This window comes from Odocoileus virginianus, chromosome 15, assembly GCF_023699985.2.
Source record: "Odocoileus virginianus isolate 20LAN1187 ecotype Illinois chromosome 15, Ovbor_1.2, whole genome shotgun sequence".
In the NCBI taxonomy this organism is placed as follows: domain Eukaryota; kingdom Metazoa; phylum Chordata; class Mammalia; order Artiodactyla; family Cervidae; genus Odocoileus; species Odocoileus virginianus.
In genome coordinates, this window is record NC_069688.1 from 50,040,770 (window position 1) to 50,068,524 (window position 27,755).

General features: G+C 37.4%; 1 protein-coding gene across 8 annotated transcripts in view; it reads right to left on the reverse strand.

Annotated features, from left to right (window-relative positions):
- VPS13B (vacuolar protein sorting 13 homolog B) overlaps positions 1-27,755 on the reverse strand; it is a 780,541-nt gene that overhangs the window by 177,752 nt on the left and 575,034 nt on the right. For all 8 annotated transcript variants that reach the window (XM_070477337.1, XM_070477338.1, XM_020914637.2 and 5 more), the window contains one exon: positions 5,719-6,114. In XM_070477337.1, coding sequence (XP_070333438.1) covers positions 5,719-6,114 — 396 coding nt within the window. The remainder of the gene's footprint in view (positions 1-5,718; positions 6,115-27,755) is intronic.

Below are 27,755 nucleotides of genomic sequence, written 5' to 3' on the forward strand. Positions count from 1 at the left end.
ACAAAAATTTTAAATATCCCAAGGAAAGATGTCAAGACTTAATTTGGTTAAACAAAATAAAAAAATATGATCATAGAAATGTGCCTGAACCTCATATATCTACTAGTGAGTTTTTTAAAAAAAATATCAAATGTTAATTTTTTGCCTCTGATTTTGAGGGGGTGAAAAAAGATAATTTCTAAGATAGTAGTACTAACATTATTTATTATTGTCCAAAATTCTATCTAATCACATATTACTGGTGACAATTACAGCCAAGAGAATAAAATCTGTACGTTGGGATTTCTTTTCCATTGCATATATTTCTAAGAGAGAGAATAAGAAAATTACTCACCAAGAGACTTAGGCACTTACCTTTTTTATTTCCTATTGTATTAGAGGAAAAAATAATGGAACATTATTTGGGGAAAAAAAAGTTATGAGAACTTTACTTTTTCCACCTATTTCCCATTCAATTTTTAGAACATCCTATGGTTTGTGAATGTCTCAGTAGTTCACCATTATGCACAGAAAAATATCATCACTGAAAAAAATTCAGTAATCCACAGGTAATTTAAGAGCAAAAAAAGGAAGATAGGCCCGTTCATCAGTAGCAACTTTGAACCTTGTTATAAAGTAATAGGAGGGAATCTGACCAGGATTAATAGTGGTCCTCAGCGCTGGGATGAGAGGTGTCAGGTTTCATAGACTCTAGGCCATCTGTTCTGCCTGCCTACATTTTACTTCTGCAAAACTATAAACGTACCTCTACCTCAGGGACTATAGAGAGGCATTAAAATTCTTCTGCTTTTCATTATCACAAGATTCAGTAACTCATTTCATTGTCAAGATAATCCCCTTTTACTCTTTGTTTTGCGCTTGCTGGGTATGCCAAAATGACAAATAAAACCCCAGATGTTACAGACCCAATGAGGTCTCCACCTTTCCTTGAGTGTTGGGTTTAAGCTGCTTGAGACACGGTGTCAAATGTGACAGGACCCTGATGCCCACACCCAATATTCGTTACGGGTTGTTAGTGATTTGTATAGCTGTCTACAAGCTGTGTTTCCACTTCAATTCTTGGTGGCTGTTTAAAAGTGAAGTGTGTCCTCTGGCTTTAATTGTTGAAGAATTCATTTCCTATTGTTCAGGCATTGGAAAAAGACACTATTTCTTTCTAAAAGTAACAAAAATCTTTGGGGTGTTGTAAATGGCTTGTTATTGCAATATATTACTTTAGGTAGTCATATTTAATTTAATGTTTTATTTCCCCGCAGGCTTACTTGCATTTCTGTAGCATCCACTGGCTATGACAACGCCTTAGGAGATTGTCCTCAGGAGAGTCAATTGACTCTGGAATGAAAAGCTGGAGCTCCGCTCTGTATCAATTAATGACCTAGTTTCACTTTTCAGGACATGAAAAGGAACTTTAGTTCTTTACATTTTTATTGGTCCTGAATGCAGTGAACATGAGAAGAGGCATTTGTATCCGTGAAGAATAATGTGGTTATGCTTGCTTGCTTTCTACTTTTTGTTTATACACAAAGATAAGTACATATGGATGACAGAGGCTGGGGTAGTGAAAGTTATTTAAACCACAGCTCTTTGACTAGGAATTCAACTTACTGCTTTCTGCATTGGATGAAAGTCCCCTAAGTCCCTATGGAAAGGGGATTCTTGCAATTTTTCCTTGCTTTGGACTAACATGCCAGCCAAGATGGCCTCACTCAGGCTCTTCCCCAACGCTCTGCGCCACCTAACTTGTCTATACCCTCTTCTCCCTTTTCCTCATCTACAGGGAGCTTGCTAATAGACGTGCCCCTAAGAAAGAGCAAGGCAGCCTAAAGCCCAGCTATTTCACAGCCTGAATTGTGTACCCTTGTTTGCCGAAATCTAAGAAGTGCCGCCCTAATAGAGCCATAATTTACTCTGACAAGGAAAGCTAGTCTGCAGCTCACTCTCCACTCTGCCTGTGCAAAGTGCTACACTGCTGGTTCAGAATTTATAGCTACATACTTAAGGTTTCTCCAAAACGCCATACTTCAAACGGCAGAAAAGACGTGATGTGTGTGTGTGTATGGTGGTGGGGGGGTGTTATGTTTTTTAGGAAGAACACACTACAGAATGGGCCAGATTTAATGGACAGTAAAAGAAACGCCTGCCTTAAAATGTTTCAGAAAATAAGATAGAAATTTAAATCAAGATTAATTTCATTATCAATAACATAATCATAGAAAATTCTGCAGCATTATATACAATCATAGAAATTTTGGGGATTATACATCAATTTTAAAAAATATTAGCATTATATCTTGTATGTAAAGTTCTAAAATCAGAACTTTAGGGCTATTTTACCAAAGACACATGGGAGAACGTAAGTATTCTAGCAGAAATATGAGTTGGGTTATTATAAGTCACTGCTACACTAGCATCTGTAGAATGGAATTAAAAAAAACCCCACGTCCCTTGAAACTCTGATAGTTTAGGGCCATGGAATAGTACAGAAGGCTAAGAAGAGCTCAGACATTCTTTTAAAGTGGAAAATACTTAACCATTTCATTCTGTTTCAAATGGTGAAAACATTTCAGTGAATAATCTGTACATATTTTGTTGTAAAAGCCAGTAAATGAACATAAAAGCATTTCAGATTTAAATGTGCTGAGAATGTCGTCGGGGAGAACATTAACTTTTCTCTCTCATTCTTTTATTATTTCCTTTCTGCACACACTTCTCATAAGCTTATGACGGTTTAGATGATAAAAAAATACATAATCATTAGGCAAACTCAAATATTTTTTGTACTTTTCACAAGTGAAGAAACATGCCTACGACACATTCCTAATTGTGTTTCTCTAAATATTACTTAGAATGTAAGATTCCTCTAGCATTACAAATCTATTTCAGCTCCTAAATTAAAACTCATCTGGAAAGGACTGTTCTACCCTGTTTATATAACATTGTCACATAAAGAGTGTTAAAAAAAATATTTCACTAAAAATAGCTTGCGTAAGTTAGGGATTAGAGTAGTTTCTGCTGCTATAATTGTTCCTTTGTAGTTTTTTCCATGATGTTTTTGCACAGTGTTTTTGACTGTGTTTATTAAAGTCAGCACATCAAAAAGGATCAAAGAGAAAGTGAGTGAGAACCAAAGAAACCCCAAGTGTGTTGTCTCATTGGGGAGTTATGCAGATTCGCATAAACAAGTGCAAATTGTTGAGGTTTTAATGAAAATTTTCTACAATTATTTTATCTTAAGTCATTCTATACAGTAACATCTGTACAGCAGATGGCTACGCTGTACCAAGGCAATGCTCCTTTTTCTTTCTCTGTTTAATAGTACATCTGAGATGACTACTTTTGTCACTGTGCTCAATTTGGTTCAGCAAATAATTTGAAAAGTGCAGCTGCTGCAGATGGTCACAATAGTTATATAAACTGTAAAATCAAAGACACAGTTAAGTATTTCTGTATTAGATTCAAACTATAAAAATCTGACATTAACTCCATTGGGCTCAAAGATACACTATAAAAACTTTTGATTGCGTACAGAACGATGTCACTGGAAAATACAAAAAGAAATAGGACTACTGGTAGGACATTTTTTTTATTTTGGCTCGGAAATACTTTTTACGACTTACCAAAAATAAACCTTGAATATATATTTGCATATATTTCATCCAAGTTGCAAAGCATGAATTTTTAAGATATGTAAATATACAATGAAATGAATGTTCAGAGCTTAAATTATATTTTACTTCTTAAAAATTTTCCTTGGTAGAAAAATCAATGTCTGAAAAATACATAGTAATCTCTTAATTATAATTTCCTAGAAATAAACCTACAGCAATAACTAGAGCTTTCAATCTCACTTCACTTAATCATAATTTATTATTATTTTGCCAATTTTCTTTTCTTTTTTTTTTGAGCATGCCATCACATCAAGCAGAAATGCAGATAAAATAGATTTGGTGTTTGTTACACTCACAATAAAATTATTTCTATCCATTTAATTAAATGGCTAACTTCAATCTGATTTGATTTGTTGATGCAAATAACTACTTAAAAACATTTGCTGGACACTACACATTATAGTTGTATAAAGTATTTCTTAGTCAAAGCTATAGTTTCTACTGCATTTAACCAGATTTAAGAGTTATAACTATAAAAAGAATGGGGTACTAAAGGGAAAAACAAGTTACACAACCAGAACGCGTCTACTACTTCAAAAAGGTCAGTGAGAAGATTTTAATTATATTTTAGAGAAACCTCCTGAGAACAGACACTAGCAAATGAATGAAACAAGAAATGAGGATGACTGAGCACAGTACATATTAAATGCTTTCATTCTACTTCAGTCCTAACCTTTTCTTGCAATGATTCAGGTACAACTGGAAAGGCGTGGGAATGGTCCCAGTGTGGTCTGGGTTGTAATTTATTTGTGGATAAATCAGACATTACAGCCTTCAGTGCTTCATAGTCTTTCATGTACCATGGACCTTACATTTTTCATTTCTAATTTTTAAGACAATAAAAAAAATATAGTGCTTTTAAGTTGGCTTGGTCACAATTATTTCTGGTGAGAAAGAAATAAATCATTTATTTTTTGGCCTAAAATTCATACTTCTCAACGACAAAACTCCTTCTTTATCTCGTCAACTCCTGTGTCCAAACTGACTATACAATTAGTCCCCAGCTGCCACTTTTTAGTAAGCAACTGAGTTGCATACACTTTTAGGATTTACTTTATCCCTATATTACCCCTCTAGCCCCACTTCTTCCCTCCAAATTAAAGTGGAAAAAATGTTTTCCTTTTGCTACATTTACTTTCAGAGCAGAGTTTCTGGCTTCAGTGCACTGAACTTTAACAGTAGCAGTTTCTGTGATTGAAAATGGTTATTCCCCACTTGTACCTTGTTTTTTCTCTTCTCCTCCTCACATTCCTTCTACCTACTCTTTTTGATTCAGTGTGAAAAAGCAAAGAACAATTTAGACATGGTAATAAAAGAGGAAAATGTAGATGTCACTGCCCATTAATTTCTCACCTCTCCACTCATCAAGGACATTCAGTTGCCAGGTCCAGGCTCCTTTGCTCAGCTAGGTACTGAAGCAGGGCCTTTCCTTGCAGGTGTTGCTGTCTGAGAATCCTCAGTGGCACTGTCTCTGCAAAGTTGAACCTCGGCTTCTACTACTTTTGGTGTAGCATTTCTGCCACCAGAGCAATTTTTTTAAAAAAATATAGTTACCAGTGACTTAATGAAGCACATCGGAATCACCTGTAGGGTTTGTTGGAAGACGTTTTTCTGGGCACCATGCCCAGAGTTTCTGATTCAGTAGGTTAGGAGTACAGTCAGAATTTGTGTTTCTAACAAGTTCCCAGATGCTGCTGGTTCCGAGACTACATTTTGAAAGCTACTACTCGGATGGCTTGCAAAACCTGATGCTTACTCTGTTCTTCCACTACAGCTATGTTAGGTAAAAAGAAATTTAGGAATGAACAGTTATAAAGACGTCTGTAGGAACATGCCTGAAGAAGTAGACAGGAACACTTTAGGGCATAAAATACTTAGGCTTAAATAATTTGTTGTAACACTTTCTTTAAAATAAGGCAACAAACCAGAAATGTGCCCATCCCTAATGGTTCTTGAAACTTTTTGCCTCTACATAACACAAACCTTCAACATGACGCAATTTTAGATAACAAGTCATTGGCATGTCTCTTGCCCCTTTACTGTGACTTACCAGGTACTTTCTGTGCGGCTTTGACATTAAGGCTTCCATTGAGGGTGGATAAAGATGCCAACAGGCATGGTTTATTAGGATGCGGGACAGTTTCCATGGAGACCACAATCTGAGTAGTATGAACTGAAATTTTTTGAAAGCAGGAAATCATTCTCCATATGTTTTCTTGAAATGGAATCTTTTGTGCTCCATCACCATGAACTTTAAGCTTCGATAACTTTCCACGGCAACACTTGGAGGCTGGAAGCGCATCCTTTTTTAGCACGGTGTCCGACGGGGCTGAAGACACTTTGCTGTGTACATTTTTTATCTTCTTCAAAAAGTGGTTTATTTGATCCAACTTGGTAAAACTCAGGTTTGCTTTCAAAGGCTTTGATATATCCAAGTTGATGTCTGCTGTAGAAGTGAAAAGGGTAAGAAAATTATTGAAGCTCTCTTATTGCAAATAAGCCTTTACTTCCCTGTCAAACTCCTATCTCAGTTTCCCAACACCTGTACTGTGGACTCATTAGGATGCCAGATGTTATAATTCTTTTACTTACCACCTATTCTTTCCATGTAGTTACTTAAAGGAACACTTTTCCTGCACTATTCTCTTGCCTACATTCCTGTCCCAATCCATGTGACTGTCTGTCTGTTACTGACAGACCGAAGGCCACACATGGACATCTACCCTCTACCCTCTACTTGGAGGCAAAGTTGAGCAGCCTTTCCAGTTTGTTATTGAACTGACATTCTTCCTTCTGGGGTTAAAAGGACCTGTCTCAGTAACCAGCACAATGTTTGACACAAATACTGGTATTAATAAATAATCTGTCCAACTGATTAACTGAAGTAGCTTCCCCACCACTGTCTGATAAAGTATATACACAAAACGTTTGTTTCTCCTCTGCAACCCGCTAAAACCCAGGAAAGTCCCTACATCTTTCCCTGTATTCTGTGTTGAACACGTTTCAAATATCTCATCCAATGAAACACGGGTAGACTGAGATCTCTTAAACTCCATTTTACATGTATCACACACCAAATGTTGTCCTTATTTGTCACTTAATCACGTGACATTAAGACTTTTCTGTTTTTTGCGTTCTCACTTCTGTTTTTGTCATCAATAAGATGTAAGACTATGAGGGTCGTGAAAGCAGAGTATGGCACTCACCTTTATACCCAGTGCCTGGCACAGTGTGTTTCTCATATGTCTATGTTCAGTAAATGGTTGAGTTTAAGTGAACCTAATTAAGTATTCTTTTCACTGGAGCCTGATATAATACAAGACATAATCATAGATGAAGCTAGGAATAGCAAAGTTATCAAGCAGACAAAGTTCATATTCTGTTTTCAACAGGAGGACCTCTGCTCATCTTCAGATTTCAGCACCTTAGGGTTTCCTCCTGGCTACCCAGGCTTGCTCTGGGTACATTCCTCTTGTGTGTCTTTCCTTGAGTTTCTTTAATCAGACTAAGCAAAATTCTGAAAGTACTGCTTCTAGCTAATTGTCCACTGGAAAGGGTCAGACAGTTGAGTCAATCTTCTGCAATATTAAAATATTCTCTGTTCCCTATATTTATTTGAGCAGGAAAAAACACCCTAATTTAAAGAAATTATTTTTTAACATCTTTATTGACATATTAACTCACATATCCATATAATTTACCTATTTAAAGTATAAAATTCAATAGTTCTTATTATACTCATAAGATTGTATACTAATCACCACTATCTAATTCCAGAACATTATCACCACCACCGGGGGAAGAAATTCCCATGCCATTTAGCAGTCCCTACTCATTCCCCACTTCCAACTCTCAGGCAACCAATAAGCTAATTTCTATCTCTATAGATTGCCCATTCTGGACATTTCATATAAACTGAATCACATAAAATCCTACTTTTTGTATCTGGTTTCCTTCAGTTAACATAATAAAAATTTTTAAGGTTCATTTGTGTTGAATCACATGTCATCAGTACAGCATTTCTTTTTTATGACTGACTAATACTCCATTGGGTGGATATACTGTAGTATACTGCTTATTCATTATCAGTTTGTGGACACTTGGGTTGTTTCTACTTTTTGGTTATTAATGAACAATATTGCTGGGGCTTCCCAAGTGGTGCTAGTGGTAAAGAACCCACCTGCCAATGCAGGTAGACAGACATAGGAGACACAGGTTCGATCCCTGGGTGGAGAAGATCCCCTGGAGTAGGGCACGGGAACCCACTCCAGTGGAGAATCCAATGGACAGAGGAGCCTGGTGGGCTCTAGTCCATCAGGTCACACAGAGTCAGACACGACTGAAGTGACTTAGCATGCACGGATAATACTACTATGAACATTAATATGCAAATTTTTATATGAATATGTTTTCAATTCTTTAAGGTATCTACCTAGAAGTGAAATTGCTGGGTTATATTTGATTACAGCAATCCTAGTGGGTGTGAAGTGGTATCCCAGTGTGATTTTGATTTGTACTTTCTTAATGATTAATGATGTTGAGCATTTTTCCATATGCTTATTGGTGATGTGTACATATTCTTAGAAAAATGTCTATTACTTTTGTTCATTTTTAATTGGGTTTTTTGTCTTCTTCTTATTAAACAGTATGAGTTTTTTACACTGATGTATTCCATATACAAGTCCCTATCAGATATAGGATTTGCAAATATTTTCTCCCATTCTGTGAACTGTCTTTTCAGTTTCTGTGATTGTGTCATTTGCAGCACAAAAGATTTTAATTTTTGTTAAGTCCAAGAGATTATTCTGTTTGATTTTTTAGTGACATCAAAAAATCACTGCTTTATCCAAGGTGATAAAGATTCACAGCTACGCATTCTTTTACAAGTTGTAGAGTTTTACCTCTTACATCTAGGTCTATAATTCCTCTCAAATTAACTTTTGTGTGAGGTAGCGGTTCAACTTAAAATTTTTTTTTTGCATAGGGAAATCCAGTCACACCAGCATCATTTTTGAAAGGCATTATTTCTGACTTGCAGACAGGTTGGTGGGCAAAATATTTTAGGGTACTGCATGATTCCAATGACTTGTACATTGTCCTGCTCTGCCTGCAGATTCTTTTATGTGGGCTTCTAAATTTTGTGACCTCACAGAAAATAATACCACCTTTTACCACAATGGAAAAAATGAGCAATCTTAACAGATGATAGCAGCAACAGAAAAACTGAACAAAGCTAAAGTGGAAAGAAGACTCAGATATTGGGGCCAGAAGCTATCTGCTTTTGCCTGGATTCATGAGATTTAAACTAAGGGTCAGAAGTAGCCATAAAAACAATTTATTGACCTACTCAGCAATTTGCCCAAATATCTACCTATACCAACTGCTGAGCCTAAGGGATCTACTTCCCCTGACTGTAGATTGGCAAAACATCCATAGAATGGTATGCATGAGAGCTGCTGAGTGCTATTTCAATACGGATTCTTGTATCTCAGATATGGTGGTCCCAGGGGCACAAGATAAAACAAAAAAAACCCAAACTATTTATCTTTGGTTATTTGCCTAACTTGTCCTTTGAGACTCTTTGGGTCATTTCTTCCTGAAAAACCTTTCTTGATCACTGTGGCTGACTAAGGTGCCTCTCATTCATTGCTTTCAGAATATCCTGTGTATTGTGTCATCATCAGGTATCTATTTATATTATTTTTATTAGTTACTGTTTAGAGTCCAGATAACTATGAGCTCCTGAAAAATAAGGACTGTTCTCCATCTTAATATTCTGAGTGCGGAGGTGGTGCTAGTGATAAAGAACCCACCTGCCAGTGCAGATGTAAAAGATGCGGGTTCAATCCCTGGGTAGGGAAGATCCCCTGGAGGAGGGCACACAGCAACCCACTCCAGTATTCTTGCCTGGAAAATCCCATGGACAGAGGAGCCTAGCAGGCTACAGTCCATGGGCTCACATAGAATTGGACATGACTGAAGCGACTTAGCATGCATGCACAAGTACAAAATGGATATTTAATGATGTAATTAAGGGGAAAAAAAAGAGGAATGGATTTTTTCTTCCTACTGAACTCCCACAGGCTCATCAAGTCAATTCATCCAGAACAATCCATTACTTCCTCTCATTGTTGGTTCTTGTTGTTCAGTCGCTAAGTTGTGTCCAACTCTTTGTGACCCAGTGGACGATAGCCCGCCAGGCTCCTCTGTCCATGGGATTTCCTCTCACACATGCTATGTTCTCTGTATCAGTTAATAACTCTAATCTACCAACTGGCTCAAATAAAAAAATCTGACTTTTTGACTCATTTCATTCCCTCTTTTCCTGGTCCAAATCTACTCAATGATTAAGTTCTGTCAATTTTATTTCCAAAATAATTGCCTGAATCCAATCTCTTTCTCTCCAGCATTCCAACCACTCCCCATTTTTTCCCGTTCATGCCTTTGATATTCGTCAGCTAATATAAAGCCTCCTAAAAGGTTTCTCTGACTAGATCAATTCCTGTTAATCCAGGCTCCTGAGTAATTTCCAAATGATTTGTTTCAAATGTAATCCTGACTGGTTCACTATTGCTTAAAACTGTGTAATGGCTTTTATCTATGGGATAGAAGATGAAGCTCCTTAGAATGGAAAAAAAAGATCCTGCCTTTTCTTATCCACAGCCATTGCCTGCCTCAAATATTAAAGCTCCAGAAATATCAAAGAGTTTACAGAGCCCACATCTCCCAGCCCGTGCGATGTCATACCATTAGGTCTTTGATCACGTTGCTCCTTGGTCTAATGTACCCACCCTTTCTTTGCCTAATGCGTAATCTCCAGGAAAATGTGCAACATTTTCTCCAAGAAGTCGTTCCACAAAGCTGGTCCTGCGTAAGTATCTTTTGTGAAATTATGTCTCCCACCAATAGAGAAGATCCTTGAGTATGCATTTTTCATCTTTAATACCTAGTGTTGGGCCTGAAACTCAGCATGGAGCACTTATTTGGTCACTTCATGTTGGAGCAGCCCAGAACTCTCTAATCTGGTTCTGTGGGAGGCAGAATTCTGAAGATGACCCCCTTCTCCCAAGATTCCTGTCCCCTGGTTATTGACTCAAACACTAAGCCAGGTACTGCTGTGCTGGAAGGGGTTTTATAGGTGTGATAAAAATTCCAGGTAAATTGAATTTAAGCCCAAGATTACCTGGTGGGCTGATCTATTACTCGAGCCTTTTACAAAGTACAAGGAAGAGGCAGAAAGGGAAGTCAACAGAGATTTGAAATGGGTCTATGATCTGTCATTGCTACTTTGAGGATGGTAGGGATCATGTGAGAAGGAAAGGGTGCCCTAGAGGTGAGGGATGGAGGCACTGGGCAATCACTAACAAGGAATTAGGGACCTGAGTCCTACAACCACAGGAAGTGGATTATGCAACAGATGGAATGAGTTTGGAAGTGAAATCTTCCGCAGAGCTTCTAGATTAGAGCCCAGCCCAACTGACATCTTGATTTTGGTTTTGTGAGATTCTGAACAGAGAATACAGCTAAATCCAACTGGACTTCTGACTTAGAGGATTGAGACAAAAATTTGCATTGCTATAAGCCACTATATTTGTGGTAATCTGTAGTTCATCAATAGAAAACCAATACAAATTCCATACGCCAATGTGGAGTATTTCCAGTTTCTAATGCGATTATAAATAAAGTTTCAAGGCCTAGGAATGTTTGCCCTAGCTTCTTTTACCTTTTCCTTCCAAAGCAAAAAATTCTAACATATTTTGCTTTTTCTCTTTGTTACTTGCCAACTCCCTTTCTTTAAATATTATTTCAGGGTTCCAGGAAAGATGGAACTATAACATCTGGAGATATTACAGCTTAAAAAAAAAAAAACAAGAATCTACAAAGAGCAGCTATTTGAAGACTCTGAAAAGTAAATGGTAACAGGTAGATTGGGGAAGATGACTAAATTTCAAAATACTACCAAAATGGTAGTGAATTTTTCATTTTTTCTGGCAATATTCTATACTCTGGGGCAGCCAAAAACCTGAAGGTGGGCATCAGGTGTGGATAGACGGAGTAGTCAGAAAAGCCTTTATTTCTGGCTTCAGTAATGGGAAGGGAATTCCTAATGCCCATAGGGACTACGAAGATCCCTCATTTTTTCCTTATTTTTGTACCACAGAAAACAGGAGACAATATACTTAAGTCCATTTTATGAAACCATCATTACTGATATCAAAACCAGGCAAAGATAATAAAAGACAACTACAGACTAATATGAAAGTGAAAGTGAAGTCGCTCAGTCATGTCAGACTCTTCGTGATCCCAGGGACTGCAGCCTACCAGGATCCTCAGTCCACGGGATTTTCCAGGCAAGAATACTGGAGCGGGTTGCCATTTCCTTCTCCAGGGGATCTTCCCGACCCAGGGATCGAACCTAGGTCTCCCACATTGTAGGCAGACGCTTTACTGTCTGAGCTAGAACAGTCCACATACATCATCATTAGGAATCAGAAAAGTACAAATAAAAATGACAATGAGATATCCATTAGAATGGCTAAAATTAAAAAAAAAAAAAAAACACTGACAATATGGAGATGATATGGAATTGGTGGGACCCCCATATATTGCTGGTGTAATGTCAAATGATACAGGCAATCTGGAAACATTTTAGTAGTTTCTTATGTGTGTCTGTGTGTGTGTTAGTCATTCAGTTGTTTCCACCTTTTTGTGACCCCCATGGATAGCAGCCTGCCAAGCTCCTCTGTCCATGGAATTCTCCAGGCAAGAATACTGGAGTGGGTAGCCATTCCCCTCTCCAGGTAATCTTCCCAACCCTGGGATCAAACCCAGGTCTTCTGTATTGCAGGCAGATTCTTTGCTGTCTGAGTCACCAGAGAAGCCCCTTCTTATGACTTATAGGACCCACCAATTCCACACCAAGGTATTTATCATAGAGGAATGAAACTTATAATCACATAACTACATGTACACAAATGTTTAAAGTAGCTCTATTCATAATCACCAAAACTGGAAACAATTTATATGCCCTTCAATGGAAGAATTCTTACATGGCACATCTATAAGATGGAACACTACTCAGCAATGAAAAGGAATGTACTACTGTCAGATGCAACAAATCTCAAGGATAGCATATGAGTTAAAGAAGCTGGACTGTACTGAATCTCAAGGGTAGCATGTGAGTTAAAGAAGCTAGTCTGAAAAGGTTACATGCTACATGATTACATTTCTATGACATTCTCAAAAAGACAAGACAAATAAAAATCCTAAAGTGATGGAGAGCAATAATTATCAGAGGTTAGGGCTTAAGGGCAAGTGTGATTACAAAGGACTACCATGAGAATTTAAGGCAGAACTGTTCTGTATCTTGACCGTGGTAGCGGTTACATGAATCTATTTATGTATTAGAATTCACAGAACTATGTACCAATGAAGGACATTTAAATTTTTCTCTCTTTTATTAAAAAAAAAGAAAATTCTTTCAATGACTTTGTCATATGCATGACAGGACAGTTTTTTCCACCCCCTTTACTTTTTACCCTTACATGTAAAGGGCTGGACTGTGCCCTTAAGTCTAGGGGAAGCCCATCTAACACCTAAGTGTTAACCAACTCTGTACTGGGCCAGTTTTTCAGGTTTATTTTCCATTCTCCATGGCCCTTCCAATAGTGTAGTAGAACACTTACACTAATACCTTTAATGGTGAGATCAAGGTGCCCTTTCTGCAGAAGGTGAAAAAGATAGAATGCTACTCCTAAATGTTACAGAAGCCATAGGATAATTTCTGATCTTACTGACACCAAACACTGTGGCACATGAAAATTAGAGGCTTTAATTGAACGGTTAGACTAGAATCAGTTAAACCAGTAAAACTGAAAAGCAGAGGTCAGTTTAGCACCATCTCAAGTAGTTTAATTAGGAAAGAGAATATAGTCATTCCTAGATCTTGGCTCATATTACAAAATAAGTTTCAAAAGAAGGTTCTTTTTTATCAGTAGAAGTCAAATGCTGATAATTCAGAAAAAGAAATGTGTATTACAATCTAATCATATTTGTGAATTTCAACTATGAATCTATTTGAGTTACATTATCAACCTTATTCTACCAAATATGAACTTTAAAAAGTTTAAAAATCAGAAAGTCAACTTCCCAAAGCAACATCAATAACAGCTCAAAACAGGTTAAACTTGTTGTGCTATCTCCTGCATCTTCTGCCCTGGAGGCAGACTCTTTATCACTGAGCCAGCGGAGAAGCTACATGCAAAGCACAAGCTACTCACAAAGCACAAGACAGGTGTTAGCTAACTTTTGTAAGAGACGACTAGACATTTAAAACGTTTAAATAATTTCCATTTCAGATGGTTTCTGTATGTCTGTTTGCATACAGCGCAACCTTTGTGCATGGTTGCCCTCCGCTGGCCCACAAAGACCCCCACTACCAGCTCCCGAGAGCTGGAGTGTTGAGCCACATTCTCTGCAAAACACAGCTTGTTCTATGTATAAACAGAGGGACTAGGGCAGTCCCACTGGACAAGTCAGACAACACTGCAGGTCAAGAGCCCAAAAAGCAGAGCTTACAATGAGGCTATTCTTTTCAAAGTACCAGGTCCATGAAGAGATCTGTAGCATGTACCAGAATGAGAAACACCACAAATGCAACAGCACTCTTTATTGCTTGTAAAGTCCATCAACATGTGTGACTCCTTCAACTAAAATCACAAGGTCACTGTCACATCTGATAATTAAACAAATGTGTACTGTTACTTCTATTTCCTAGTATAAAATCAGACTCTGACATCCTTTAACTAGTCAGGTACTTTTTGGGGTAGAAAATTATTGTCATTATTATAAATATCTGTAGTTTCATAATGGTAGGAAAACTTATTTTTACAAATGGGAAAACTATGCAAAAAAATCTGGAATTTTAAACAAAAAATTGAGCAATGATTTTCTTATCTTCTTTTATACTTTTAAAAAATGATGAAAAACATTAACTTCACCATTAAGATGAAAACATTAAAGAAATGGACTATAAAAGTTTTATTCAACAGACGCAGTTGGAACTATATAAAATGATCTACAAGAACTGGAAATATAACTGGATAAAGAACCAGGCATAGATTGTTAATGTGAATTTTATTCCACATTTATCCAATTATTATCAGATTCTTATTTTAAAGAGTTTAGAATTTTTTTTTGTAACCCTCAATGAACTTTAATAAACGGATTATTTTAATGTTTAGATTTTAAGAATGTGTAGTAATAGTGAATTTCCCAGCTGAGTCATCCATTTCTCTGCCAGATCTAATTTCTCACCATCTCCAGAACACATTCTATATCTTTAAGTTACCAAGTAAACCCATGCCTGTCAATTATTAGACTCTTATTACCCTTCAAAACTTTCCTAAAGCTACCAGGAAACAGAATGATGGAATGATTATTGAGTTAAAAGGAGATTAGACAAATACAAATAAATTACACTTATTTTATGCTTCCAACACCCTAGGAGATGACTTAATAGGGAAAGGAAAAGAATCATATTGTAATAATGAAATCAGAGAGGGAATTCAAGCCCCAGAGGTGATTCCCCTAAGTTTATGTTAACACACACCTTGTGGGGGACCAAACATCAACTGGAAAAGTTTCCCGAAAACTGTTCCAGCTATTTTCTCATTTAAAATGTTCCAACTTTACTTGACCTATTAGTCATCATATTACTTACATTTATGATGTATTTTGAAATCTATTACCCAAAACCCAATGGATTCAATATGGCTTGTTATACCTAAATCATAACATTTATGAAAGAAAAAATTCTTTGTTAAGTGTTTCTTCCTTTGGAATTTTATTTGTAAAAGATAACTTTTTTTTAAAAAGACAAGTTGGGTTTGTTAGGAAAACAAGTCAGTGTCCATGGTGGCTATGTACAGACACAGGAATGACTGCCCCCCTCCACCACAGTACATACAAATCAAAGATCAAGTATTTAATCAAACTTGACTTCATGTGTTTTGTAACTCTAAATAAAATATTTTGTATTATTAGGTCATGGTTCATAGTACACTTCTTTTTCTTATTCAGCAATTCAAATTCAGATTTTTGTTACAGTGTTCAAGTAAAGGTACTCATATGATAATGGACAGTGGAGACTGAGTATTCACAGGTGTGAGAACTAGAAAACTTGGAAAGCTGCCCTTGACAATGAGATCAACAAGTTTTGACTGAAGGTGAGAAGTGTAAAGATCTCATGGAGGCAGACTAAGTGTGTCAGTTAACAGTGGTACACGAAATGGAACTGGTTGTAGGCTGACCCATACACTGCTGAGGAGGCTCAGGGACATGACTGACACATGCCCTTGGGTCAGCCAGCAGCAGTTCATTGTGTTTATCACTGGGAACTGGGCATCATTATTATTAGCATAATTGCTCATGTACATATTCTTATCATCAAGCATTGACTTTTTTTTTTTTACTATACTGTCCTACCCCCCAAAATCACAACACAAAAGTTCTGATTAAACGGTAAATGAATGGGTTTTCTAAAATAAATTTATCAAACTGAGCTCATCTAAATGGGCTTCTCTCCCTCTAAGTAGCTATCATAGAAGACTAAGTACATTCCATTACTCTAATAATTGTGGCAGTGTTTTTGTTCCTATTCTCAATGATGGCATAGGCTCATCCTTTGAGACAGCATATCTGATTTTTAGGAACAGCCAAATGTTTTGAGACAAGGAAACAAGGATTCCAGACTGAGGAAAGATTAAAAACATAGAGAAGCCAATTTATAGAGACTACAACTGCCAATGATGAGACAATTTGAGCATTATTAAAAATAATGAATTCAGAGTAACAGCAAATAACAACTACTGATAAATGGCCAACAAGGGAATATTTAGAAAATTAACTCATTTCTCCCTAGTTTTATTGATATATGATTGACAAATAAAATTGTAAGCTATTTAAACTGTACACTATGATGATTGATATACACTACGCTGCAAAAAAGTCCCCCCCTCCAATCTGGAAAACCAAATTTATTTTTTTTAAATGGGTAAATAAAGGGAAAGAAGTAAGCATTCATCCTACCTTTCTTAGGTAAACAATTTTACTAAGCAATCAAATTAAAATGTTACTGTTTGCAACCCCCAATAACTTTACGTATTTAGCGTCAATAGCTATTAACATCTTAAGAAGAAACCTTTAGACATTATGTGTCTCCTGATGGAACAATATAAAATCTTTTATAAAACAGTCTTGCTAAAAATAAATAAATAAACAACCTGAATTAGATTGAGCCATCTAAAGTTTATATGTAGGAAATATACAGAATAGGGACAAAATTCAAACTGTGTAAAATTTACATGATAACTTACCTGGTTTCTTTAATATATCTGAATCATGATCCCTGACTTCAGACTATAATACAAAGCTACAATAATCAAAACAGTATAGTACTGACCTGAAAAGAGACACATAGATCAATGGAACAGGATAGAAAGCTCAGAAGTAAACCTATGTGTTTATGGACAATCTAAGAAAGAGGTGGTAAGAATATATACAATGGAGAAAAGACAGTCTGGGAAAAGTGCACAGCTATGCAAAAGAAAGAAGTTAGAACACTCTCTAACACCATATATAAAAATAAACTCAAAATGGATTAAAGACCTAAATATGAGACTGGGCACTATAAAACTCTTAGAGGGAAACATAGCCAGAATACACTTTTACATAAATCATAGCAATATTTTTTTTGATCTGTTTCCAAGAAAAACAGAAACAAAGGCAAAAATAAACAAATGGGACCTAGTTAAACTTAAAAGCTTTTGCACATCAAAGGAAAGAATAAACAAAACAAAACAACCTACGAATGGGAGCAATGTTTGCAAATGATGCAATCAATAAGGGTTTAACTTCCAAAACATACAAACTGCTCATACAACTCCACCCAATCAAAAAATAGGAATACCTAAATAGACAGTTCTCCAAAGAAGATATACAGATGGCTGATAAGTACGAAAAGATGCTCAATATTGCTAATTATTAGAGAAATGTAAATCAAAACTACAACAGACACCATCTCACACCACTTAGTATGTTCATCACCAAAAAGTCTAGAGAGGGTGTGGAGAAAGGGGGACCCTCTGACATTGTTGGTATGAAGGTAAACTGGTGTAGACACTATGCAGAAGACGAAGGAGATGCCTTAAAAAACTAAAAATAGAGTTACCATATGATCCAGCAATTCCATATCTGGAAAAGATGAAGACTCTAATTCAAAAAGATCAGTTCAGTCAGTTCAGTCACCCAGTGGTGTCTGACTCTGTGACCCCATGAATCGCAGCACACCAGGCCTCTCTGTCCATCACCAACTCCCAGAGTTTACTCAAACTCATGCCCATCGAGTCGGTGATGCCATGAGATGGCTATCTCATCCTCTGAAATCCTCCTCTCCTCCTATCCCCAATCCCTCCCAGCATCAGGGTCTTTTCCAATGAGTCAACTCTTCGCATGAGGTGGCCAAAGTAATGGAACTTCACCTTCAGCATCAGTCCTTCCAATGAATACCCAGGACTGATCTCCTTTAGGATGGACTGGTTGGATCTCCTTGCAGTCCAAGGGACTCTCAAGAGTCTTCCCCAACACCACAGTTCAAAAACATCAATTCTTCGGCGCTCAGCTTTCTTCACAGTTCAACTCTCACATCCATACATGACCACTGGAAAAACCATAGCCTTGACCAGACGGACTTTTGTTGGCAAAGTAATGTCTCTGCTTTTTAATATGCTATCTAGGTTGGTCCTAACTTTCCTTCCAAGGAGTAAGCGTCTTGTAATTTCATGGCTGCAATCACCATCTGCAGTGATTTTGGAGCCCCGAAAAATAAAGTCTGAAACTGTTTCCACTGTCTCCCCATCTATTTCGCATGAAGTGATGGGACCAGATGCCATGATCTTAGTTTTCCGAATGTTGAGCTTTAAGCCAACTTTTTCACTCTCCTTTTTCACTTTCATCAAGAGGCTTTTTAGTTTTTCTTCACTTTCTGCCATAAGGATGGTATCATCTGCATAGCTGAGGTTATTGACATTTCTTCTGGCAATCTTGATTCCAGCTTGTGCTTCTTCCAGCCCAGCGTTTCTCATGATGTACTCTGCATATAAGTTAAATAAGCAGGGTGACAATATACAGCCTTGACGTACTGCTTTTCCTATCTGGAACCAGTCTGTTGTTTCATGTCCAGATCTAACTGTTGCGTCCTGACCTGCATACAGGTTTCTCAAGAGGCAGGTCAGGTGGTCTGGTATTCCCATCTCTTTCAGAATTTTCCACAGTTTATTGTGATCCACACAGTTGAAGGCTTTGGCATAGTCAAGAAAGCAGAAATAGATGTTTTTCTGGAACTCTCTTGCTTTTTCGATGATCCAGCAAATGTTGGCAGTTTGATCTCTGGCTCCTCTGCCTTTCCTAAAATCAGCTTGATCATCTGGAAGTTCACGGTTCATGTATTGCTGAAGCCTGGCTTGGAGAATTTTGAGCATTACTTTACTAGCGTGTGAGATGAGTGCAGTTGTGTGGTATTTTGAGCATTCTTTGGCATTGCCTTTCTTAGGGATTGGAATGAAAACTGACATTTTCCAGTCCTATGGTGTCTGCTGAGGTTTCCAAATTTGCTGGCATATTGAGTGCAGCACTTTCACAGCATCATCTTTCAGGATTTGATATAGCTCAACTGGAATTCTATCACCACCACTAGCTTTGTTGATAGTGATGCTTCCTAAGGCCCACTTGACTTCACATTCCAGGATGTTGGCTCTAGCTGAGTGATCACTCCATCGTGACTATCTGGGTCGTGAAGATCTCTTTTGTACAGTTCTTCTGTGTATTCTTGCCACTTCTTCTTAACATCTTCTGCTTCTGTTAGGTCCATACAATTTCTGTCCTTTATCGAACCTATCTTTGTATGGAATGTTCCCTTGTTATCTCTAATTTTCTTGAAGAGAGCTCTAGTCTTTCCCATTCTGTTGGTATCCTCTATTTCTTTGCATTGATCACTGAGGAAGGCTTTCTTATCTTTCCTGGCTATTCTTTGGAACTCTGATTTCAAATGGGAATATTTTTCCTTTTCTCCTTTGTTTTTCGCTTCTCTTCTTTTCACAGCTATTTGTAAGGCCCTTCAGACACCCATTTTGCCTTTTTGCATTTCTTTTCCATGGGGATGGTCTTGATCCCTTTCTCCTGTACAATGTCACAAATCTCTGTCCATAGTTCATCAGGCACTCTGTCTATCAGATCAAGTCCCTTAAATCTATTTCTCACTTCCACTGTATAGTCACAAGGGATTTGATTTAGGTCATACCTGAATGGTCTAGTGGTTTTCCCTACTTTGGCAATAAGGAGTTCATGATCTGAGCCACAGTCAGCTCCTGGTCTTGTTTTTGCTGACTGTATAGAGTTTCTCCATCTTTGGCTGCAAAGAATATAATCAATCTGATTTCGGTGTTGACCATCTGGTGATATCCATGTGTAGAGTCTTCTCTTGTGTTGTTTGAAGAGGGTGTTTGCTATGACCAGTGTGTTCTCTTGGCAAAACTCTATTAGCCTTTGCCCTGCTTCATTCCATACTCCAAGGCCAAATTTGCCTATTACTCCAGGTGTTCCTTGACTTCCTACTTTTGCATTCCAGTCCCCTATAATGAAAAGGACATCTTTTTTGGGTGTTAGTTCTAAAAGGTTGTAGGTCTTCATAGAACTGTTCAGCTTCAGCTTCTTCAGCATTACTGGTTGGGGCTCAGACTTGGATTACTGTGATAATGAATTGTTTGCCTTGGAAACGAACAGAGATCATTCTGTCATTTTTGAGATTGCATCCAAGTATTGCATTTCGGACTCTTTTGTTGACCATGATGGCTACTCCATTTCTTCTAAGGGATTCCTGCCCACAGTAGTAGATTTAACGGTCATCTGATTTAAATTCACCCATTCCTGTCCATTTTAGTTCACTGATTCCTAGAATGTCAGCATTCACTCTTGCCATCTCCTGTTTGACCACTTCCAATTTGCCTTGATTCATGGACCTAACATTCCAGGTTCCTACGCAATATTGCTCTTTACAGCATCAGACCTTGCTTCTGTCACGAGTCACATCCACAACTGGGTATTGTTTTTGCTTTGGCCCCAGCCCTTCGTTCTTTCTGGAGTTATTTCTCCAATGATCTCCAGAATGCACCCAAGTGTTCATAGCAGCACTATTTACAATAACCATGACGTGAAAGCAACCTATATGTCCATTAACTGATGGATAAAGAAGATGTGATATATGTATACAGTGTAATACTATTCAGCCATAAAAAGAATGAAATAATGCTATTAGCAGCAACATGGATAGACCTAGAGATGATCATACTAAGTCAGACAAATACCATGATATCACTTATATGTGGAATCTAAACAAATGATGCAAATGAATTTATTTACAAAACAGAAACAGACTCACAGGCATAGAAAACAAACTTACTTACCAAACAGGAAATTAGTGGGGGGATAAATGGGTAATTTGGTTTAAATGATACATACTACACACACTATATAAAATAGATAGAAAGTGAAAGTGAAGTCGCTCAGTCGTGTTTGACTCTTTGAAACCCCATGGTCGGTAGCCTACCAGGCTCCAATGTCCATGGGATTTTCCAGGCAAGAATACTGGAGTGGGCTGCCATTTCCTTCTCCAGGGGATCTTCCCAACCCAGGGACCAAACCCGGCTCTCCTCCATTGCAGACAGACGCTTTACTGTCTGAGCCACCAGGAAAGCCCATAGAAATAAAATAAATAAACAAGGACATCTTGTATAGCACAGGGTACTGTATTCAGTATCTTGTAATAACCTATAATGGAAAAAAATCTGAAAAAGAATATATTAAAAATATATAGAGAGCTGAATCACTTTGCTGTACATCTGAATCACTGTACATCAACTATACTTCAATAAAAAATAAGTTGCAAGAAATGAAAAAAAAGAGGGGGAAACCTACTGATTTTGAAAGAAATTTCTTTTTTACAAAATAAATTTGAAAGGCATAACCAGTAGTGATGAGTAGATCTTATCTGGCTCTTGGTTAAACAAACAGACAAACAATAACCATACATGCCGACAAACACCGACACACACTAAGACATTCATGAGACAACTAGAAATTTGAACACTGACTACATATTAGATGATAGATGATACTGAAGAATTATTCTCTCTAGGTTTGATAATAATATTGTGGTTATGTTTTTAAAAGATCTTATCTTTATAGATACAAATTGAAATACTATAGGTGATATAATATGATGCATGGAATTTGCTTCAAAATAATACAGAAGGTAAGGAAATGGATAGGCTTATATAAGAAACAATATATTGGCCATAAGTTGACAATTGTTTAGGCAAGAGTTTCTATATTCTATTTAGTCTACTTTAAAAAATTTTTTATTTTTCAAGTTTTATATTTTGTATTAGAGTACAGCTGATTAACAATGTTTTGACAGTTTTAGGTGAACAGCAAAGGGACCCAGTCATACATACACAGGTATCCATTTCCCCCCAAACTCCCTTCCATTCAGGCTTTATTTGTACATGATATTTTCCATAATAAATAGTTTTTAAAAGGCATAGAGATGAGAATGAGTACAGCATAAGAAGAAGGCATACTGGAGGGTCATTTCAAACCATATGCCTCCAAACTCCTCTCTTCAGGGTCACTGACTCTGTTTCCAGTTTCAAGGAGAAAGAGAAAGTCATTAAATTTCTCTTGGTGTCCTACTACCAAACTGAAAAAATACTTCCATATGCCATTTTCCTTTGCTTCCTTAATTTGTTAAGGTAACAGTGGTTCTTTCACATTTATGTTGGATTCTTCTCCTTCACTCTTTCTAAGGAACCCACCTTTATTTTTTCTTTTTTTAGTTTATCAAGTTCTTCTCTCAACTGTATTCTTCTGTCTGATATTTAAACATGAGAAAATTTAGGTCTCTTTCATCACAAAAATGAAGCCTAAAACTACAATACAAAATGCTCTTTCATTTATAATAACTATAAATGGAGTACAACCTTTAAAAACTGTGAATCACTATATTGTCACTATATTGTCCATCTGTCAGTCAGTTCAGTCGCTCAGTCGTGTCCGACTCTTTGCAACCCCATGAACTGCAGAACACCAGGCCTCCCTGTCCATCTGTAACTTATATAATATTGTGTATCAACTATAGTTCAATTAAAAAAAAGTGAAAGGAAAAACCAAAACAAAATGCCCCTTCATATTCTTTTTCTTCTTCACAAACAAACTTCTTGGAAGAGTTATACTCTCTGCTTCCATTTATTTTCCTCCTGCCTACTCCTCAATGCATTGTAGACTACAGTCAATCCAGGTTAATCCAATGGGGTGAGGTGGTAATGTTTTTAGCCACGATGTCTATAAATCCATTACTATTTTCAATTTCTCATTTTTCTGTAGCTTGTATCACTACCTGACACTGTCCAGTACTTCTACACTTTTTTCTCTTGGCTTCTTTGACATAACACTCTCCAGATTTTCCTCTTCGTCCTGCTTTCTTTTAAGGCTCCTCCTTTTCCTCCTGGCCAGTAATTACTGATTGGACTTCTTCAGTATGAAGTTGTAGGCTCTTTTTTCCTACTTCCTCTCTTTTCCTTCTTCCTCTTTTGCCTCCTGAGTAATAATCTCATCCAGGTCTGTGGCTTGAATCAGCGCCCATATTCCCCCAAACTTTCAAAACATTTAATCCTTTACACTAGTCAGATTTATGTGTGAGCAGCAGATATGTATGCATAATTACCAACACAGAACTCATGATCTCTCTTTACTCTCCAACACAAACATAACAAACAAAATATACCTTTTCTCAACCATTTTCTATAACATATCAGTCAACAGGATACCAGTTTGGGATGCCATACTAAAATACCACAAACTGTGAGATTAGACAACAGAAACTTATTTTCTCACAGTTCGAGAGCTGGAATTCTGAGATCAGGGAGTGAGTGGAGGTTGGTTTCTGGTGAAGGGTGTCTTCTGGGCTTGCATGGCTGTGTTATTACTGTGTCCTCACATGGCAGGGAGAGACAGAATGACAGCAAGTTGTCTGGTGTACTAATCCCACCATGAGGGCCTGACCCTCATTACCTCATCTAAATCTAATTACCCCCTAAAGTCGCAGCATAGCGGGGACTAGAGCTTCAACATATGAATTTTGTGGGGACACAATTCGGTCCACAACATGATACTCCTTCAGTTATATCAGTCAGGAGCCCTTAAGTCATCCTTGAACCTCTCTTACACAACATCCCCTCTACTCCTGTACCAGTCTATGGATTCCTCCATATCCACCTACCAAATCTTTCACTTCTCTCCATTTCTATTACCATTCCATGACCCAACTCATTATCTCTCACCAGTACTGCTGCAATATTCTGCTAACTGGCTGCTTGCCTCTACTCTAGCTCTTCTTATCTATTCTTTATCTTGCAACTAGAATAATTTTTTTTCCAAAATGCGAGTATAATCATATCAGTAAACACTCATACTTCCTCTCTCCCCATCACAAATATGTCCTGCTTAAAATTCTTCAGTGGTTTCCCAGCACTATAAAGATTAAAGTCCCCAGATCCTTTATCGTGGCCTAGAAGGCCTGGCCTCTACCTCTCTCTATGGCCTCACCTCCTCTGGCTATTCCTTCTTTGACTTGTTTTCACTTCCTTTGGTGTGCCACGATCCCCTTCCTCACAGGGTCTTTTGTATACATTCTGTCAGAATATTGCTGTTCCCTCCATGTCTTTGGTTAACTCCCTTTTATTCAAGTGTCTGAACTCAGCTCAGAGAAGCTTCCCTAAATCTCTACTCTTTTACAAATCCATAAAAGTTTATGACACTTACATTAGCTTATAATTATATAATACTCTGGGTGACTACTTGCTAATCAAATCCTGTTCCTTCTACTAGATGGTATGCATTTCTTGAGAGAAATGACTGTGTATCCTTTGCTTACCACTGTAATTCCAAGGCTTAGAAGGTTACTTGGAATATTATAATTGCTCATAAACACTTGTTGTGAAAAATAAATGAAGAGTTCCATTGGGGATTATAGATATCATTTTAGAATTTGAAGGGATCTTAGGACAACTCTCTTATGATACAGAAGAAAATACTAGGGTTCAGAGAAGAAAAATGATCTCACTTAGAATTACTTTCTTAGTGACAGTAAGCCTGGATTGTCCAGATGACACCAGGTTAGATTCCTGAGGTCTGAGGACAGTTATGATTTGATTAACTGAGGGAGGTGGGTGGTCAAGATTCATATGAGTTGGCAAAAGAGAAAATGATTGAGTAAAAGAAATATCTGAAATGAGGGTCACCAGTAAATGGACTGAAGAAGTAATGAGGGCACAGGTAGGTGGCAGGTATAATGGAGAACCATTTCAAAGGAAAAACTAAAAAGGCCTGAATGAAAAAAGGATGAATTGAAGGTGAGTGTAAAACTGTGAGAAGACATGAATGGAAAATGCTGCCATCACTAGCAAATATAAAGAAATCTGAAGACTAAACTAAGAGAAGGAGCAAATAAGAAAAAGAAAAAAATTTTGACTTAATGTGAATAAGTTAAATTTTAAATAACTAAACACATCTCACAGGCGGATGAAGAAATAGTCCTGAAGGTGGATAATGAATCAAAATTACAAATAGGCAATTGGAGGTTGTAGGCATAGAAGAGATAGCTGAGGTTATTGTCTGTACAAAGAACAGAACACTGAAGACAAAATTCAACAACGTCATGATAAAAACACTCAAAGTGGGTATAAAGGGAACACATCTCAACATAATAAAGTACATTTATGACAAACCAACAGGACTTCCCCAGTGGCTCAGTGGTAAAGAATCCACCTGCAATGCAGGAGACACAAGAGACGTCAGTTTGATCCCTGGGTCGGGAAGATCCCCTGGAGGAGGGCGTGGCAACCCACTCCAGTATTCTTGCCTGGAGAATTCCATGCACAGAGCAGCCTGGCAGACTACAGTCCACAGGGTCGCAAAGAGTCGGACATGACTGAAGCAAATTAGCACTCACGCATGCATGACAAACCCACAGTCAACATAATACTCAATGGTGGAAAGTTGAAAGTCATCCTGTTAAATTCTAGAAGAAGACAAGGGAGTCCATTCTCATTGCTTCTATTTAACATAGTATTGGAAGTCCTAGCCAAAGCAATAAGAAAAGAAAAAGAGGTATTCAAATTGGAAGGGAGGAGGTAAAACTGTCACTATCTGCAGATGACATGATGCTCTGTATAGAGAACCTTAAAGTCTCCACTCAAAAACTGTTAGAACTAGTAAATGAATTCAGCAAGGTTGTAGGATACAAGATAGATATAAAAAAACCTATATGGTCATAATGAAATATCAGAAAGATAAAGTAAAAAAAAAAAAATCCTATTTAAAACTGCATCCTCCTTCCCCCAACAAACAAACAAACAGCCTGATTACCCAGGAATAAACTTAACCAAGGAGGTTAAAGACCCATACACTGAAAACTATGAAACACTGATGAAGCAAATTAAAGATGATTCCAAGAAATGGGAAGACATCTCATGCTCTTGGATTGGAAAAACTGATATTGTTAAGATGGCCACACTACCCAAAGCAATCTACAGACATAATGCCATCCTTATAAATATCACCCATGACATTTTTCAAAGAACTAAAATAAATAATCCTAAAATTTATTTGGAGCCACAAAAGACTCAGAATTTCTAAAACTATCCTGAAAAAAAAGAATAGAGCTAGAAGTATAACCCTTCTAGACTTCAGATTATACTACAAACCTATAGCAATCGAATAACATGGTATTGGAACAAAAATAGACACAGAGATCAATGTAATGGAATAGAGGGCCCAGAAATAAACCCACACATCTACAGTCGACGAATTGATGACAAAGGAGGCAAGAATACACAATGCAGAAAGTCTCTTCAACAGCGTTTCTGGGAAAGGTGGTCAGCTTCATGTAAAACAATGAAATTAGAACATTCCCTCATACTATATCAAAAATAAACTCAAAATGTTTTAAAAACCTGAATATAGGACATAACACCATAAAACTCCTAGAAGAGAACACAGACAAAACATTTTTTGACATAAATCATATTAGGTTGGTGCAAAAGTTAATTGCAGCTTTGCATTGTTGGGAACTTTGACATTTGATATTAGAATACATTCTTAAACAAATGTGGTTAACGTCATTCTCATGTGCATTTCTCACTATGTTTTTTTGGCTAATGACATTACTTGCTGTTTATTTTATATTTATTTTAGACTATAGAATGATGTCAGACAAAAAGAAAATGAGAGATTTTTAAATTTGAGTTCAAAATGGGTTGTAAAGCAGCAGAGACAACTTGCAACATCAATGATACAGTTGGCCTAGGAAATGCGAACGAACGTACAGTGCACTGGTAATTCAAGAAGTTCTGCAAAGGAGACAAGAGCCTTGAAGATGAAGCATGTGGTGGCTGACCATCAGAAGTTGACAATGACCAATTAAGAGCCATCATCAAAGCTGATCCTCTTATGACTACACGAGAAGCTGCCAAAGAACTCAACATTGACCATTCTATGGTCATTTGGTACTTGAAGCAAATTGGAAAGGTGAAAAAATTTGACAAGTCGGTGCCTTCTGAGCTGACTGAAAATCAAAAAAACTGTTTTGAAGCATCATCTTGTCTTATTTTATGAAACAATGAACCATTTTTCAATGAGATTGTGACGTGCAACAAAAAGTGGATTTTATGCCTGACTAGCTCAATGGGCTGCCATCTACGGGGCTGCACAGAGTCGGACATGACTGAAGTGACTTAGCAGCAGCAGCAGCAGCAGCAGCTCAATGGCTGGGCTTTCCTGATGGCTCAGCTGGGAAAGAATCCACCTGCAATGCAGGAGTTCAGTTCAGTTGCTCAGTTGTGTCCAACTCTTTGCGACCCCATGAATCGCAGCACACCAGGCCTCCCTGTCCATCACCAACTCCTGGAGTTTACT